This window comes from Canis lupus, chromosome 14 (genome assembly GCF_003254725.2).
Source record: "Canis lupus dingo isolate Sandy chromosome 14, ASM325472v2, whole genome shotgun sequence".
Taxonomy (NCBI): Eukaryota; Metazoa; Chordata; class Mammalia; order Carnivora; family Canidae; genus Canis; species Canis lupus.
Window position 1 is genome coordinate 29,851,145 of NC_064256.1, and position 19,973 is coordinate 29,871,117.

The 19,973-nt window shown below is 33.1% G+C and overlaps 1 protein-coding gene across 5 annotated transcripts in view; it reads right to left on the minus strand.

Annotated features, from left to right (window-relative positions):
• The window catches only part of AGMO (alkylglycerol monooxygenase), a 344,484-nt gene that overhangs the window by 150,914 nt on the left and 173,597 nt on the right, over nucleotides 1–19,973 (minus strand). For all 5 annotated transcript variants that reach the window (XM_025464250.3, XM_049093642.1, XM_049093644.1 and 2 more), the window contains 2 exons: nucleotides 10,088–10,170; nucleotides 890–995 (listed from right to left, as the gene is read on the minus strand). In XM_025464250.3, coding sequence (XP_025320035.1) covers nucleotides 890–995; nucleotides 10,088–10,170 — 189 coding nt within the window. The remainder of the gene's footprint in view (nucleotides 1–889; nucleotides 996–10,087; nucleotides 10,171–19,973) is intronic.

A 19,973-nucleotide genomic window follows, 5' to 3' on the forward strand; every position in this document is an offset into this window, starting at 1 on the left:
TGTTTATGTATTCATATATTTATAAATATATGCATGTATATATATGTATATCATCCCTCATTTTTATACTCATATGCTTTGTATGGCAGTGCCAAATTGTTTTCCAAAGAGTTTTCTTCAATTTACTATCATTACTAAATTATAAAAGCACTTGCTTTAGTCTTTTCATTGATGCTGGGGGAATGTTTGCATTTATGTTTCATTTTTAAATAAGGTTACATATTTCATATCCTGGGCATGTTGGCGGGCTGATCAGGTTAAGTTATGTAACCCTTAATTTAATAGAATAATGAGAATAAAAAAAGTTTTAACAGTTGTCTAACAGATCTGAGATAATAAACATATATCCCCACAGTTTTGGAAGATCTTGGAAGATGTTTTAGTCATCATAGAACATCAAATTATAACTTAATATTTTTCAGGCGTAGAAAGATTTCAGTGACATCAGTGGTTTTATTTCTATAGAATCATTATCTCTTGTGGGTATTTGATAAAGACATTTTAATCACAATTTTTACCTTAAAAGCCTATAAAGAAAAATCTCAAATGGAAGAGTCTCTGCCAATACTTTTCTGTAATCTGTTTACTTGCTGAGAACCAACTATGTGGACTAATTTTTCTTTATAAACATCATGCAATATAATTTGTCCAACAATTCTAAGAGGTTAATGATATTGATCCAAATTTAAAGACCAGAAAGCTGAAACTCAACAATATTAACTAGCTCCAGATGACACAATTAATACAGTATGGTTAGGTAAATGAATAGGTAAGAGTTTCCCATGAATACTAGCCACAAAATGAATAGACAAGAACACTGTTGAATGAATGGGTTTAATACACAATAGTTGTATAATCATGTGATAGCCACCTAAAACAAATGTCTTACCTCAAAAGCAAATGACAAGGAAGGAATCAAAGGCTTCAGATGACCAATTCTGTACAACATTAGGAATACCAAGCACCGGAAAGTTTCCAGAACAGCTGCCTTAGGTCTGAAATAAATGTCATTAACATGTATTAGCTTTAAACATGCTCTTTACATGTTTACATGTTATAATTGATACAGTGATATACATTTCTTTTAATTTTCAAGAAATATACAGTATTTTAATGCATTTGAAGAGCTTGAGCCTCTGAAGCTGTTTGAAAATGGCCATTAAACTAAGAAATAAATGCATCTTTTTACAGAAAATGTGTTCTGTATCAAAGTATTGCTTGGTTTGAACTATGATGAGTTAGGGTGAAGCATACTTTCAACTAATAAATAAAATACTAAACAACTAATTTTCTAGGATTTGAAGTAAATGAGACTTCTGTCATTCACTCAATACTTTTATACTTCATGTATTTAAAAAATTACTTGTAAGGAGGACTAATATAGTTAAACCACTCTATAATCATGAATTGTCAATTTCTGAACTATTGGGAAAATGGATAATGTGTGATTATGCCTAATATTATAAGTAGCATAATTATAGACCTTTGTTAATTATTTTGTGATGAACAATTTTGTATATATGGTATTTTTAAAATTCAAACTCTAAAAAGGTTAAGTAAGCATGTTTTTGTATTTGAAACAGCATTGAATGTCTTATACAGATAAGCATTTTTTTTTAAGATTTCATTTATTTATTCATGAGAGACACAGAGAGAGAGAGAAAGGCAGAGACACAGGCAGAGGGAGAAGCAGGCTCCATGCAGGGAGCCTGATGTGGGACTCGATCCCAGGACTCCAGGATCACACCCTGGGCTGAAGGCAGGCACTAAACCGCTGAGCCACCCAGGGATCCCCACAGATAAGCATTTATAAATTACCTTGTAATGTTAGGAATGAACAGCTAGTTTATCAGCTTAAAATAAACTTCATATATTGATCTAACATTCATTGGATAAATATTTTGTAACAAATAAACAGTATTGCTATGACAGGTGAATTGTCTAGTTAAAATATTCTTGAATTAATGGCATAATACAGATGTATTATTTAATTTAGAATATAGAGGTATAAAGAGAAAAGTGAAGAAAATCTAAAGTAGTATATTTATTTAACTTAAATATATCTCATGCTTCTAATTATAGCTATTTTAAAAAATTGAATATAACATTTTTATGCAAAAAAGAGAACAATTTTTTCTACTTTAAACTCAGTTAAAACGAGTAATGCTTTATGATTTGTTTGCATTCAAGTAAATATGACTTTTCTTTTTGTGAATAAAATATTAAAATTTTCACCTTGTCAAATAATGCTATATAATTAGTATAAACTAGAGTCTTTTTTAAAAAAAATCAATATCTGGATTATTTCCAACATAAAAAAATGTCTATTTTAAACACAATTTTTATTAATTATATTCTATTATTTACTCTTAAATATTTTAAATTGTGAAATTAACTATATATGGAGAGAAATATATAAAGCAGAAATATGCAGTTTGATGATTTCAACAAATAAACAACCTCATAACCACCACTCAATATCAGCATCCCTAAAGATAACACCTCTTCAATACTACCACTTTCCTTCTACCTGAGAAAGAATCATTACCCTTTTAAGGTAGTCATAGCCTTTTTCTCTTTTTAAAATTTACATGTTTACCACATTAGCATAAATTATTTAAAATTATTGTACATATATATTTTTGCTTTTTATAAATGGCATTATATTGGTTCTTTTAAAAGATTTTATTTATTTATTCATAAGAGATCCAGGAAGAGAGGTAGAGACATAGGCAGAGGGAGAAGAAGACTCTCTGGAGGGGAGCCTGATGCGGGACTAGATCCCAGGACCCCAGGATCAAGTACAGAGCCAAAGGCAGACACTCAATCACTGAACCACCCAGGTGCTCCTAAATGTCATTATATTGTACACACTCTTTTGTACCTAGCATCTTTCACTTAGTGTTGTTAATGAGATACACCTATGATGTTGCACATAGCAGCAATTCGTTCTTTTCACTCTTATAGAGCGTTCCATTGTGTTAATATGTCAATATCCATGCATCCATTCACCTCGTAAAGGACATTTGGATTGTCGACAGCATTTGTTTATTATGAAAAATACTATCTGAACATTCTTTTACATGCTTGGACTGCCAGTTAATATAGTATATATGTTCAAATTTAGTAAAATGTTCAGTTTTTCAATAGATATCATGATACAAATTCTTCCTTCAGTGTGTGAGCATTTCATCAATAGAGATTGTCAACACTTTTAGCCATTTAGGATAAAAGGTATTTACTACTTACAAAATTTGCAAAAAGCATTTCCTATTTCAAGGTTTTATTTTTTACTGTCTTAATGAGAGTTAATTATAGAAGAATTTACTTTCTTAATGTTATTATAGTCTGATTAATCAATTTACCTTTATGATTAGGGATTTTTTGTGCCATTTAATATTTTTACCTACATCAAGGTTATAGAGATATGTTACTATGCTATTTGCTGGATCTATATTAGTTTTCCATTCATTTTTAAATCTGTAAGTCCCTGACCCCAGAATTAACTTTTTATGGTGTGAGATATTTATCAAGTTTATTTTTCTTATTCCTATGTGGAAATCCAGTGTTTCCAAGACCATTTATTGAAAAGACAGCCTTTTTCCACAGCTCTGCAGGGACACTTTTGTCACAAATCAAGTATATATATATATTCGTAGATCTGTTTCTAGGTTCTCTGTTCTAATCTTTGTGCCAATAAAACATGTCTAATTACTGTAGCTTTATAATAAATCTTGACAGCAAGTAGAGCAACTACTGCCATTTTTTTAACCTCGAGACAGTGTTGGCTATTGTAGGTCCTTTGTATTTCCATTTACATAGATCTTAGAAAGACCCTGACAAATTCGAGGAAAAAACCTTTTACAATTTCAATTCCAAATGTATTAAATATGTAAATATTTTGGTGATAATTTATAATCTTTATAATGCCAAGCATTCCAATCTATGACTATAGTTATCTCTCCATTTATTTAGTTCCTTATTTTTCATATTTCAATACTTTGATAGTGTTTTACAGAGATCTTTTACTCATTTAAGTTTTTATTATTTTTTAAGATTTTATTTATTTATTTGAAAGAAGAGAGAGACCACAGTGGGGAGGAGAAGAGGGAGAGGGAGAGGGAAAAGCAGCCTCCCACTGAGTGGGAAGCCCGATGCAGGACTGGATCCCAGGACTTAGGATCATGACCTGAGCTGAAGGCAGACACTTAACCAACTGAGCTACCCAGGCACCCCTTAAGTTTTTAATTCCAGTTAGTTAACGTATAGTGATATATTAGTTTCATGGGTACAATATAGTGATTTGACAATTCCATACATACCCCACTGTCCATTACAAGGAAGCTCCTTAATTTCCATCACCTATTTCACCATCCCCGCATTCACCCCTCCCTTCTGGTAACAATCTGTTGGTTCTCTATAGGTAAGAATCTTTCTTGTTTTTTTCTCTCTTTCTCTCTCTTGTTTTCCCTTTGCTCATTTATTTTGTTTCTTCCACATATGAGTGAAATCATATGGTATTTGTCTTTGACTTATTTCACTTAGCATTATATTCTCTAGCTCTATCCATGTTATTGCAAATGGCAAGATTTCATTCTTTTTTAGGGTGGAATAATATTCCACCCTAAAAAATAATAATATAATATTTATAATAATAATAATAATATATTATTTATAATAATAATAATATAAATAATAATATATATATATCACTCTTCCATATATCCATTAATCAATCAATGGACACGTCTTGGGCTGCTTCCATATCTTAGCTGTTGTAAATAATGCTGCTGTAAACAAAAGGGTGCATGTATCCCTCTGAATTAGTGTTTTTGTATTTTTGGTTAAATACCTAGAAGTGCGATTACTGTTTTCCACAGTGGCAGCACCAGTTTGTATTCCCATCAACAGCACAGGAAGGTTCCTTTTTCTTCGTATCCTCACCAACGCCTGTTGTTTCTTGTGTTGTTGGTTTTAGCCATTCCGATAGGGATGACGTGATATCTCATTGTAGTTCTGATTTGCATTTCCCAGATGATAGGTGATGATAACCATATTTTCATGTGTCTGTTGGCCATCTGAATGTCTTCTTTGGAAAAATATCTGTTCATGTCTTCTGCCCATTTTTTTAATTGGATTATTTGTTTTTTGGGTGTTGAACTGTATAAGTTCTTTATGTATTCTGGATAATAACCTTTTATTGGCTATGTTATTTGCAGATATAGCCTCCCATTCAATGAGCTGACTTTCAGTTTTGTTGATTATTTCCTTTTTGATACGCTTTTTATTTTGATCAAGTCCTAACAGTTTAATTTTGCTATTATTTCCCTTGTTTCAAGGGACCTAACTAGAAAAAAGTTGCTATGGCCAATGTCAGAGAAGTTACTGCCTATGTTCTCTTCCAGAATTTTTATGATTTCAGGTCTCACATTTAGGTTTTTAATCCATTTTGAATTCGTTTTTGGTGTATGGTGTAAGCAAAGCAGTCCAGTTTCATTTTTTGGATATGGCTGACCAGTTTTTCCAAAACCATCTATTGAAGCGACAATTTTTAGTCCCCATTGGATATTTTTTCATGCTTTGTTGAAGATTAATTGACTATATAATTGTGGACGTATTTCGGGTTTTCTATTCTGTTCTACTGATCTATATGTCTATTTTTGTGCCAGTACCATATTATTTTTATCACTAAAACTTTGTAATATAACTTGAAGTCCAGATTGTGATGCCCCGAGCTTTGCTTTTCAAGATTGCTTTGGCTATTTGAGGTTTTTTGTGGCTCCATACAAATTTTAGGAATTTTAGTTCCAGTTTTATATATCTCTTACATATATAAATGTTGGTATTTTGACAGTGGTTGCAGTGAATGTGTAGATTGCTTTGGGTAGACATTTTAACAGTATTTGTTTTTTCCAATCCATGAGTATAGAATATGTTTCGATTTCTTTGTATCATCTTTAATTTCTTTTATCAGTGTTTTACAGTTTTCAGAGTACAGGTATTTCACCTCTTTTGGTTAGATTTATTCCTAGGTACTTTATTATTTTTGATCCAATTTTAAATGGAAATGTTTTCTTAATTTCTCTTTCTCCTGTTTCATTATTAGTGTATAGAAACGCAACAGATTTCTGTATACTGATTTTATATCTTGCGAGTTTACTGAATTTCTTTGAGTACTAGAAGGTTTTTTTGGTGGGTCTAGGGTTTTCGGTGTGGAATATTACATCATCTGCAAATAGTGAAGGTTTTATTTCTTGCTTACCAATTTGGATGTCTTTTATTAATTTTTCTCTTTTATTTCTTTTTGATGTCACATTCGTATGGCTAGGACTTCCAGTACTAGATTGAATAAAAGTGCTGAGAGTGGAAATCCTTGTTTCTGACTTTACATGAAAAGCTTTCAGTTTTGCCCCATTGAGGATTACATTAACTGTGGGTGTCTTGCGTATGGTCTTAATGATGTGGAAGTGTGTTCCCTCTGTTCCTACATTGAAGGTTTTTATCTTGAATAGATGTACTTTGTCAAGTACTTTTTTTTTGCATTTATTGAAGTGATCATGTAGTTCTTATCCTTTCTTTCTTTCTTTTACTTATATGATATGTCATTTTGATCAATTTGTGAATATTGAGCTGCCCTGGCAACCCAGGAATAAACCCCACATCATCTTGGTGAGCAATCTTTTTAATATATTATTGGATTTAGTTTTCAGTAGTTTGTTGAGGATTTTTGAATCTATGTTCACCAGAGATCTTGGACTGTACTTCTTTTTTTGGGGTGAGGTCTTTATCTGGTTTTGGCATCAGGGTAATGCTGGCCTCATAGCAAAAGTTGGGAAGTTGTCCTTCCTCTTCTATCTTCCGGAATAGTTTGAGAATAGATATTAACTCTTCCTTAATGGAAGGATTGTCAGAAACCATTTATTTAGTCCTGGAATTCTGTTTGGTGGGAGTTTTTTGATTATTGATTCAATTTCTTTTCTGATTATCAGTCTGTTAAATTTTTTTTTTTTTTTTTTTTTTAGTTCTTGTTTCAGTTTTGGTAGGTTATATGTTTGTAGAAATTTATCAATTTCTTTGAGGTTGGCCATTTTTTGGCATATAGTTTTTCATAATATTCTTTTGTAATAATACTTCTGCTGTGTTGGTTGTTATTTTTCCTCTCTTATTTGTAATTTTATTTACTTGAATCCTTTCTCTATTTTTCTTGATAAGCATGGCTACAGTTTTATCAATTTTATTGATTTTTCCAAGAACTAGCTCCTGGTTTCATTGATCTGTTCTATTGTTTTTTAAGTTTCTAGATCATTTATTTCAGCTCTCATCTTTATTATTTCCTTTCTTCTGGTAGGTTTAGGTTTTATCTATTGTTACTTTTCTAGCTCCTTTAGGTGCAAGGTTAAATCAGTTAGTTGAGATTTTTCTTGTTTCTTGAGGTAAGTCTGTATTGCTACAAATTACCCTCTTAGGATTGCTTTTGCTGCATCTCAAAGGCTTTGAACTATTGTGTTTTCATTTTCATTTCTTTCCATGAAATTTTGATTTCTTCTTTTATTTCCTGGTTTATCTATTCATTGTTTAGTAGCATGCTATTCAACCTCCCTGTATTTGTGTTCTTCCCAGATTTTTTTTTCTTGTGGTTGACTTTTAGTTTCATAGCACTGTGGTCAGAAAAGGTGTGACTTCAATCTTTTTCAATTTACTGTGGCTTGTTTGGTGGCCTAATATGTGACTTATCCTGGAGAATGCTCCATGTGCACTCAAAAAGAATGTGTATTCTATTGTTTTAGGATGGCATGTTCTGAATATATCTGTTAAATCCATCTGGTTCAGTGTGTTATTCAAATGTGTGTTCCTGTTTCAGTTGATTTTCAGTTTAGATGATCTATTGATATAAGTGGGATATTAAATTTCCCTACTATAATTGTATTATTATCAATTAGTTCCTTTATTAGCTGTTCTATGTATTTGGCTGCTCCCATGTTGCGTGCATAAATATTTTCAATTATTATATCTTGTTGGATTGTCCCCTTTGTTATTATATTGTGCCCTTCTTTGTCTCTTGTTAAAGTTTTCATTTAAAATCTATTTTCTCTGATATGAGTATTGCTACTCAGGCTTTTCTTTGAAAAAAGATTTGCATGCTAAATGTATCTCCATTTCCTCACTTCAATCTGCAGGTGTTTTTAAGTCTGAAATGAGTCTCTTTTAAACAGCATATAGATGTGTCTCTCTTTTTTTTCTAATCTATTTTGTTACCCTATGTCTTTTGATTGGACTCTTTAGTCCATTTACATTTAAGTAATTACTTATAGATATGTATTTTTTTGCCATTTTATTACCTGTTTTGTGGTTATTTCTGAAGCTTTTCTCCAATCCTTTCTTGTCTTATCTGTTTAATGGCTTGCTGGTTTTCTTTAGTGATATATTTGGATTCCTTTCTTTTTATTCCTTGCATATTTAGTAGTAATTTTTTTTTATTTATGGTTACCATTTGGCTTGTATATAATACCTTTTGCAAATAGAAATCTATATTAAGTTGATTGTCATTTAAGTTTGAACCCATTCTTTCTTTACTCCTCTCTTCACCATGTTTTAAGTATATGGTGTTATACTTTACATCCTTCTTTTTTTGGTATGAGTTCCTTGACTGATATTCTACAAAAATATTCATTTTTACCACTCCTGTGTTTCCCACCTTCATACTGTCACTGTTGGTCTTTCCTTTCCACTCAAAGAGTCACCTTGACTATTTCTTGCAGGGCTGGTTTAGTGGACATGAACTCCTTTAGGTTTTGTTTTTCTGGGGAACTCTATTTCTCCTTTTATTCTGAATGGTAGCCGTGCTGGATAGATTATTCTCAACTGCAGATTTTTCCCATTGAGCCCTTTGAATCATGCCACTTCCTTCTGGCTTGAAAATCTTCTGCTGAAAAATCTGCTGATAGCCTTGTGGAGTTTTCCTTGTATGTAACTTTTTTTTTTTCTTGTTGCTTTAAAATTTTTCTTTATCACTATGTTTTGCCATTTTAATCATATGTCTCAGTGTGGATCTTTTGTTGATTTTTTGGAAGTTCTCTGTGTCTCCTGTGTCTGGATGTCTGTTTCCTTTCCCAGATTAGAGAAGTTTGCTGCCTCCTTTTCTTTCTCTTCTTCTGGGACCCCTATAATGCTAATGTTATTGCTTTTCATGGGAAAACTGAGTTCCCTAAGTCTAATCTCTTTTTGCATAATTCTTTTTTCTCTCTTTTGTAGCTTGATTACTTTCTATTACTTTTTCTTTTAGGTCACTAACTTGGTCCTCTGCTTCTTCCAGCCTGCTGTTCACTGCATCAAGCATGTTCCTAATCTCATTTATTGCACTCATCATCTCTGATTTTTTAAAAATCTCTGTCTCAAATTGTGTAGATGAATGCAGTTTCTGGCTAGGGTAGTTATTAATACAAATTTCTTTAAATATGCTGTGGGGGGCAGCACGGATGGCTCAGCCGTTTAGCCCGCCTTCAGACCAGGGCGTGATCCTGGAGATCCGGGATTAAGATCCACATCGGGCTCCCTGCATGGAGCCAGCTTCTCCCTCTGCCTGTGTCTCTGCCTCTCTCTCTCTCTCTCTCTCTCATGAATAAATAAATAAAATCTTTAAAATAATAAATAAATAAATAAATAAATAATAAATAAATAAATAAATAAATAGCAAGCTATGTGAAGGAAAGGACATACTCTTTAAGTACACAGCACACATTCTGGCATATATTGAAGTGTTCAGTGGCAAAGGAAAGTACTCAAATATGTTCCATATTTTGTTAAGTACTTAGATTTATGGTCTATGTTTTGCCAAATTACTCATTACATTTATAGGTTTTCATTAATAATATTAAAAACCTAGATTGCATTTAATATGCTTAGATTTAAAATCCACTCTTGATTATAAAAATCAGATAAACTGCTATTCTGTTTAATGTAAAATATTGTGAAATTATAGGTTCAACTTTATTTTTAATAAGAAATGATGATGAATATCAAAGTTTCACATATATTTTTTAAAACAACATTATAAAACTACAAAAAATGAAAGAATTTCACTTCTTGCCTTTGATCTAGAAGAAATCCAATGGAAGTCAATGTTAGGATAATGAAGCAAACCCTCAAAAGGAGGGTGGCCTGTGATAGTGCCTGTTAAGGAAACACAGAGACAAGCAAATTCTTTAGGAGAGTTACCAAAAGGAACATCAGAATTTAAAACTGTCAAGAAAACCCACCTCAAGTTTTATTTATATTATAAATATTTATAATATTTATATTTATTATATACATTTATATATTTATAAATATATTTATATTTTATTTATATTACACCATTTGTCACTGACAGTTTTCAAAAAGGTTGAAAACACAGAGAACATTTTGGGTTTCCTAATGGCATTTGATTATAAGAGCTGGACAATTAGAGAATGAATTGGACACTTAAATTGCTTAAAGTGTTCTTTCTAAAAATTCTCCTCTATGTTTTGATTTATAATTTTTTGAAACACCTATGTTCCCATATATGGAGAAATCACATACATTTTTATGAATAAATAAATATCACATTGCAATAGCTATTTTTAATATCATCAATTTAATACACAAAATATTTAAAGGAGGATGTGTTTATGAGTGCAAACACATAAATGGAACATATTGTACAAATATATACTCATATATTTGGTGAAATCTATAGGTTCATATGTACATGTCAAAGGCTATCTTTTGAAATATTGTAACAAAACAACATGTTTCATTATAATTATAAAATTATGCATTTTGCTTACATATCAAAATTTAATAATAATGTTTATTGAGCATCTACTATTTTATAGCTTTCATGTTATGTGTTTCATATACTTTTATTCTTTTTATACTCCCTACAACCTTCCACATAAGGTTGTTTCACATATGAAAAAAATCTGTTTCACATATGAAAAAAAAAATAAAACGGGATCATTATATCTGTTTCACATACGAAAAAAAAAATAAAATGGGAATCAAAGGATTAAGTAAGTTATCCATCATCACACAGAAATAAATGATGCTTCTGAAATTCAAAATCACCTTCCTGGGCAGCCGGAGTGGCTCAGCCGTCCACCGCTGCCTTCAGCCCAGTGATCCTGGAGACCCGGGATCAAGTCCGACGTCGGGCTCCCTGCAATGGAGCCTGCTTATCCCTCTGCCTGTGTCTCTGCCTCTCTCTCTGTCTCTGTGTCTCTCATGAATAAATAAATAAAATCTTTAAAAAACAAACAAACAAACAAAATCACCTTCCTGACCTCAAAATGTGACAATGGTGGATAAATATGTGCAACAAACTTAAAGAGGACAAGGACAGAGATCTAAATTGAGGTTAACATAACTACTGTTTAGAGTCAGATGAATAGTGCTTTAGTTTAAAAATGGATCAGTGAAAGCAAAAAGTTGGATACACATCCCCTGAAGGATTCCCCTACAGAGAGACTGTAATGTTTTGGTCACTATTTTAGCCACTTTGTTGTATCACACTAATGCTGTTTATGTTTCACCCTAATGAGAATACCAGAAGTGCAATACAACAAAGTGGTTAAAATAGTGATCAAAACATTATGCAAACACTATCTCTCTGCTTTTTAATGAAATAACAAGGTAATTTCAACTCACTGTTAACTAATATATACACCTACCAAAATTGTATCTGTCCAAAGTTATAAACAATAAGCAAAAGCTATCAATTGCAGCTGTTGTCCACATCCAATATCCCAGCTCCACACCTCCTTGTAAATCAACCCTGACCTCATGGCCAACTTACAACACCTCCCTATTCACTATCATATGCCCAGATGGCACCCAGAATTGATAGGGATTTAAAACAAAGCAATAGTTTAGTAGATGAGTACAGAAAAGTAATAAAAATATGAACAAAAAGTATCGTAATATTTAGGGATATGGGGACAGAGCTAGGTATCAGATATAAGAGGGCATGCTCAGTGGACGCTACAATGTTTTAGTGAAACACTATTTGGGTATGCAGAATTCAGCAGCGGCTGCTTTGGGATAGTGCAGCAAAAGTACCAGAAAAATATTTTCTTGGTGGTGGAAGCAACTGGGTGTGCTTGAGCAGATTAATGGTTGCTTAAGGGAAACATTTTGTCTTTAAAGAAAATTACTGTTTTCATTATTTTTGCTTCATTTTGATTCCTTAGGAGAAAATTCACATGAAAGAAAGAAACCATTTGTGCCCAAAAACTATAGCATGATTTTAAATGCTCTGTAAGAATATGGGATTGGAATTATGAATTTAATCTATAAACCATGTAATCATAGGCAAATTATTTGGCATTCCTAGGGCTCTTTTATGTGTTTGGTACAACTGAAATAAAATATGGATTTGGCAGCAACTATAATAAAGTACTGAGAAGAGTGCTTGGCACAAAGCTAACTAATGGTTATGATAAGAATATCATTGTTGTTATTTTTAGGCTATCCTGCTTTTTCAAATGGTACTTGGGTTAACCTTAATGAATTACTATAAAATAAAGAAGCAAAAATCAAAGGTCCATTAACTCTTTCCAATATCATTGGAAATTCAGAGGTATGTGCTAGGCACACGGTACATAAGAATTTAAAAGAGTGGGTAAGAAAGACAAAATCCCTGCCCTACAAATCATACTACTTTAATCCCTGATAATATGTCCATAGGCCAGCAACACTAGAGCAAAAAGGGAGAAAAAGCATAAAATAGGATGTATATAGGCTTTGACCATTATAAACACTTTGACTCCTGTGTTTTAAACAATCTGTGAAATGACTTAAAGCTTATTAGTTTTTATAACAAATAAAATTTTATTTTTCCTTGGGTTGAGTCCCATTTCATACCATACACTGCTGATAAATCTTTCATATAAAATAGTGCTGTCCTAAACTGCTAAAATGGAATTATTCTTAATTAGCCTTTGAATGCATTTTAAGTCTTTGTCACCAAAACAACAACAACAACAGCAACAACAAAACTAAACCACCGTGAGGAAGGCCATAACCGTGAAAAGCTTTATCAACCAAGGAATTATTTTTCCTTTTTAAAAATGATCTCTCCAGATGCCCGAGTGGCTCAGCAGTTGAGTGTCTGCCTCTGGCTCAGGGCGTGATCCCGGAGTTCCAGGATCGAGTCCCACATCGGGCTCCCTTCATGGAGCCTGCTTCTCTCTCTGCCTCTTTCTGTGTCTCTCATGAATAAATAAATAAAATATTTTTTAAAAAATAAAATAAAATAAAAACGATCTCTCAAATCAGCAGTTCATTTTCCCTTATTTCCATAGAAGTTTCCCAGTGTAAGATTCACTGTCCAAATCTGTATGCCTGAAGAACTCTACCTCTGTTCAACTTCCATTTAAGTAGATGGGGAAAAAAAAAACAACTCAGAAAGCATCTTTAACTACATAGGAACTCTAGAATTACATGTTTGCTTCAAAGTGCTTAAACAATCAATGAGTTTGTGGGATTCCTTCCTTTGCTTATAGTATAAAGAAGAAAGCCTTTTTCTTCTCAGATGGGGATATTACCTCTTCACTATTTCATGGGAGAACTTTGCTGATCAATATAACTACTTTTCCTATTTCCCTACCTGACATATCTCACAAAGGGAAATATCAGCTCCATACACTATGTTGTAAAATAATAGTATGCTTCTATATAAACAATTTCTTTTTTAAAAACTCTAGATATTGGGTGCCTGGGTGGTGCAGTAGGTTAAGAGCTTGACTTTTGGTTTCAGCTCTGGTTGTGATCTCAGAACTATGAGATCGAGCCTCACATTGGGCTCCATACTCAGCACAGAGTCTACTTAAGACTCTCTTTCCTTCTCCTTCTGTCCCTCTCCCTGCTTGCACTCTCTCCCTCTCCCTCTCCTTCTCTCTCTCTCTCAAGTAAATAAATCTTAAGAAAAAACCTTGTGTATTGTCAAAATGTTTTGATAATATTTTCTATGATTTTTTCAAAGGACTTAGAAATGAAAATGTCTAGATACTGATATTATAACAAAGTAGTAAAATTTTAGGATTTTCTCTAACAGGTGTCTGAGAAGAACTACCGAAGTCTTATTTTGAAGTCAAATTGCTTATCTTCCCAAGCATCTTTAAAAGGAGGTCAAAATCATCTAATACTTAAATCCTGGTGATTTCTGATATGAAGGCAGTGGATTGGGTTTGCTGGCACACCTTCTAGGAGGCTGTGTCATTCCCCCTTGTGACTGTGGGCTCCACCTTCCCATTGCCTTGAGCTGCTGGATTTGTCACACTGAAACTTGAGGTTTGAAGATACTTAGTATTGCAACAGACACAAGAATAGAACCCCCAGGGTTACTATAATACAATATATAATTTGTAATTTTTGCATATGAATCTCAAAAATCTATCTTGAAATAAGACCATGCTTTTTTTTTTAAAAACTGTCAATATTGACTATACTCTTTCTTTTCTAAGTTATCAGAACCCGCTAGGTGGTTACTATTGAAGCCTATACAAAAAAAGAATGTGATTAGAATGAACATTTTCTAGAATTCCAAACAAATAAACGAGAAGCAAAGAAACTAAATATATCAAAGGAGAAAATATATTGGCTAAAAAAGATAGTGAATATATTGTTCAGAAACACTGAACTGATAGGTAATTACTACATTTTTACATAAAAAGTAAGGAATAAAAGCAAAACATTGCATTTTAAAAACTTTAATTGAATACCTAAAGAGCAGTTATGTTACAGTTGTACTTTAAGCTATGATTCCACTCCATTAAAAAATGAATGTGTTCCTGACAAGATAGAAAAACAACAGCCAGTTTACCCCTCACTTGAAAAACTATTTATCTGAAAAAAAAAATGTTTTCAAGACACTGAGCATAAGGCAACAAAGGTCAGTGATTCCCAGAAAATGAAATATAAATGACATAACCCCTATTATTGTCCCAGTTTACTACTTTGAGAGAGTTTCCAGGCCACAGAACAGAGGGAACACGGGAATTTGGGGACTTTCTGAATTGAAGAAGTAGAGCTGGGATTCAGCATTTTGAGGACAGAGTGCCAATAAAGAAAGAGCTGCACAGAGAGAACTCTAGAAATCTGCAGAAAGGGTCCATCAAGTCCAGTATTTCAGGTCATGCACATTAGAAAGCCATCAGAGGCCAGAGAAGGATTACAGCTTGCAACGTGAGAGCTTGCGAAGTGCTGGCTCTAGCAGATGTTCTCACCAGACAGACCGGGTAACTTCATGGTTCACCGGGCATTGGGTAGAGAACACAGAAGAGTCTTGCCTCAATATTGGGTAATAATTAATCCAAAAGGCAACAACCTCAGAACGCAAGGTCCTACCGAGGTTGCTGGGAGATATCCATTTTGACATAGTATCTTTCTTGGAAGTTCAGTAAAACTATTTTGGCTGTCAATGAAGACATTCTAAATTATCAGTATTCACTTCAAGATCTCATTGAAATCTGTACACCAACTTTTGCTATACTTGTGATAGAAAACTCTTACCTTTTTTTCATTTAAGAAACAACTGAGAATATAAGCTATATATCTTTCAGTTATTTATCAAAATACAAAAGAAAAAAAGAAGTGTTAAAAGATAGACTGAGAAAGACTTTCTTTTCATGAGGATTACTTTTAATGAAAAAATACAACTCCTCAGAACTGTGAATTTTAACTTTGAGTTTCCAAAGCTGAGTGAAAATGTCTAATTTTTACATATTTTTCATAAATCAAAATGTGATATTACTTCAAATTATAAACAGTTTTATAGTTGATTGTGTTTAGTATGATTAAAGGAGCTGCCTGATAGGGATCAAAGTTTGGGACAAAAAAAAAAGTTTGGGACAATACTAATAATATGACATGTTTAATTTCACAGTTAATATTTCATTATTTGTATAAATGATATATTTTTTAAAAGATTTTATTTATTTATTCAAGACAGACAGAGAGAGAGAGAGAGAGAGAGAAGCAGAGACACAGGCAGAGGGAGAAGCAGACTCCATGCAGGGAGCCTGATGTGGGACTCGATCCCGGGTCTCCAGGATCACGCCCTGGGACCAAGGCGGTGCCAAACCGCTGGGCCATCGGGGCTGCCCTATAAATGATATTTTTTAATGTGCAGTATCCCACTTAATCATAGTGTACAAAAATTATATTTTTCAGGGAGCCTGGGTAGCACAGACGATTAAGCATCTGTCTTCAGCTCAGGTCATGATCCCCGGGGTCTGGAATTAAGTCCCGAGTCAGGTTCCTTGCTCAGCGGGGAATTTACTTCTCCCTCTCCCTCTGCCTCTTCCCTCATTTTGTGTCCTTTCTCTCAAATAAATAAATAAAATATTTTTTAACAATTATATTTTTTGGGGATCCCTGGGTGGCTCAGAGGTTTAGTGCTGCCTTTGGCCCAGAGTGTGATCCTGGAGACCCGAGATCGAGTCCCACGTCGGGCTCCCTGCATGGAGCCTGCCTCTCCCTCTGCCTGTGTCTCTGCCTCTCCCTCTCTCTCTCTCTCTCTCTCTCTCTGTGTCTCTCATGAATAAATCATAAAATAAAATCTTTAAAAAAAAACCCAAACAATTCTATTTTTCATTAGAACTCATGATAATCACTTTTCTGAGCGCCTGAAGCACATGCTTCTTAGAAGGTAGCTTTTAAAAATATCCCTTAGCAGACACTTAATACATTTATTTCAGGCTTTCAGTTATAACTGATGCTTATTTTAGCTCACATGTTTGTTTGTTTGTTTTTCACATTACTTTAGATATCACCTAAAAACTTTAAGAAATTAAATTAGATCTCAATGGGCTGCACTGGAGTTAAAAAAAAAAATAAAAAAAAAACAAAGCAAAACAAAACAACAACAACAAAAAGTAGACCCTGGATATTGACTTGAGAGATTTTGTGTAAGACATAAACTAGATCTAATTTGCATAAGCTACGCTGTATTATGAGAGTACAATTAAATATAGTGATTTTTTTTCAAAGAGTCTGTTAAAATATGTCCACATGAAAACCTTAGTTACAAAATTGCAGTGCCCATAATATTTTATAGAATTCAATATACAGGGGAATTCAAAACTATAAAAGTATGTTCCCAAATTTATATTGGATATTCTCAGATGCCTCATTAACTTGAAATATATCATCAAATAATCTGTGTTAAAAAAACTACCTGTGGAAACTTTCTTACACATTCTAAGACTCTGTGAAAGATTCAAACTCTTTTGAGTGTGTCTATTATTTAAAAGAATAGCATTGCCTTTACAGTTTTACTTTGGAAACACGCTAGTGTGTCCATATTTTCATTTCAAACGTGTATTCATGATATCACCCCATGAACTGGACTCTGGCAGCTAAGGAATTGATTCCCCAAGCATTACCAAACCAAAATCAACATAGAAGTCTGTGGGTCATATCACTAAACCAAACACTATATATTTAAATGTATGCATTTCAAGTCTCAGTAAGAAAGGAATGTGCCTTTTACACTTTTGTGGTGGCCATCAAATTGCTTTTTTGACTCTCAAAGTTATTTATACAGAACATGCACACCTAAAACAAGTAAGTATTTATCTACTCTGGTATATGCATAAACAGAAAAGGCTGTGGGACCACAGCAGGATCCCCAATTACAAGTCAGCCACAACTTTTCTATGTGATTATTGGCTACAGTGAATCTGGAAAAAAAATATTGCTGTTGGATGTTAATGTCTTCATATGCTTTTAAACATTGCTGAGCCTAAAAAGGTACTACAGAATGTTACAAATAAGCAACTTTTTTTCCTCGTTGCGCAGCATGTTTTTAGCAAAGAAAAACATGTGTGGGAAACAAGCAAATACACCTTTCAAAATTAATTTGTGTCAGGAACGAAGCTGTCTCCAACTCTAATTTCAGCCTGAAAAGGATTTCAACACTTGGCATTTCTCTTTGTCAATATATCTATACGAGTTTCTGTTTTTTATTGAGGTAGAAAAATCTTATGAAGACTTGTTATCAGTTGCAACTTTTAATATACACTGTATCTAGCTACATTTTTGCCCAGGAAGTACTTTCACATGCCTAGACCATCAAATATCTTGGTAAACTTAATGTGAAGGGTTTCTATTTCAAAATCAAAATGGATAAATTTCTAATTTTGTTTCTATGAGTGGGTATAATTTATTTTGGGTTTTACTTAGTACAACTAAAAATTCAATAATGCAAACTGTACTCAACATTGATTAGTTTATAGAGAGTTAGATATTTAGATGTAGATGATCTAGCTTTTCTTCTGGTCTCATTCAACTATGGGAGCTCTATTCACACATGCATATTCTGGTCATTATTTAGGTGAAAAAAAATAAGATAACAAAGTAACTTAACGAAGTAATCAGTGATGGGTTACTTATGTCATACCTGAGTATTAGTCTATTATGGTAGTTTGATGTCTACACATGCATTGCTAAGAGTGATTTGGTTCATGCTGCTTTTAAGAAAACTTTACTACTAAAATAAATTCTTGGGTTCATATTTTGTCTCATTTTGAAGCTAAAGACAACTGAACCCAGCACAACATGGAATTGATTTTATTACTTGCGGTGCATATATGAAAGAGCAAACAATGAGCCAGCATGTTTCCTACCACTCTGTTCTCAAGAATTTCTGGTCACATTGCATCCTATTTCTTACTTTCATTTCACAAAATGAAAACTAGAATTTAATTCATTGTTTTCTGTTATACTCAAAAAAGTTAATTCAATATTTTACTATAGTTTTTGTACAAATATTGTCTTTGGACAGAGAGCACATATGAACTTGCCTATTGTTCAAAAATTGGGGTTACTACTTGTAACAATGCTAGCTTATTAGTTTTAAATGTAAAACCTATAAATACATATGACTAATACCAATCGGTAAGATCTTTAAATAAGGTTAAAAGTTAAAATGGGATTTCCTTAGTATATTATCCAGTGCTGTTTATAGTAACTTTCTGTAAACCTATTTTATTTAGTAGGACATACTGTGCCACACACTATTGACTGCCCAACCAGGAAATATCCCCCACTTCTTCTGTACTATTACTATGCTGATTTTGTCAAGGTATAAGCAAGGAATGTGCTCAGGAGGAAAGTGAACTCTTTATCCCCAGGGTATAAATTATGTCTGGTATATTTCATTCATGGTTAATTCATGAGCTGGTGTTAGTTATTGGTTCAGTGTGGACATGTGAATTACTCCTGAATAATGAGACATGAAAGGACATTTGCTGGGAAATATTCTGGGGCTTTTTTTCCTTCCTTTTTTTAAAGATTTTATTTATTTATTCATGAGACAGAGAGAGAGAGAGAAAGAGAGAGAGAAAGACAGAGACAGAGATACAGGCAGAGGGAGAAGCAGGCTCCATGCAGGGAGCCTAATGTGGGACTGGATCCTAGGACTCCAAGATCACGCCCTGGGCCGAAGGCAGGAGCTCAACTGCTGAGCTACTCAGGGATCCCCAAGATTTAATTTTCCCTCCTTCTTAAATAAATGAAATTTATAAGATGCTATAGAAGAAGAGAACTTGCTGATTTTGGTCACAGTCTGTGAGCACTGAAATTGCTGTGATTATCTTATGATGATGAAAGCCAAAGGAATTATAGAAAAGCCTTTTTGGAAGCTCTACATGTTTGAACTGATGAACTAACCAATCCCAGAAACACCAGCCCCTGAATTTCCAGTTATATTTAAGACATATTTAATTGGATATTCTGTTTCATAGGGCAGAAGATATCTAATAGACACTCATGTAATAGATAATTTAAGTAAAGGTATCCTACAGGGAAGTTTATATGTTACTATGCATTTTATAAGTGTTTAAAGAGTATTTTTTGAAAACAAGTTTAAGCATATATTTATTAGTGAGAAGGATTTATAAGTATCTAATATTTGTTATTTTTGTCTATTCACATCTATTTCATTTTTTCTG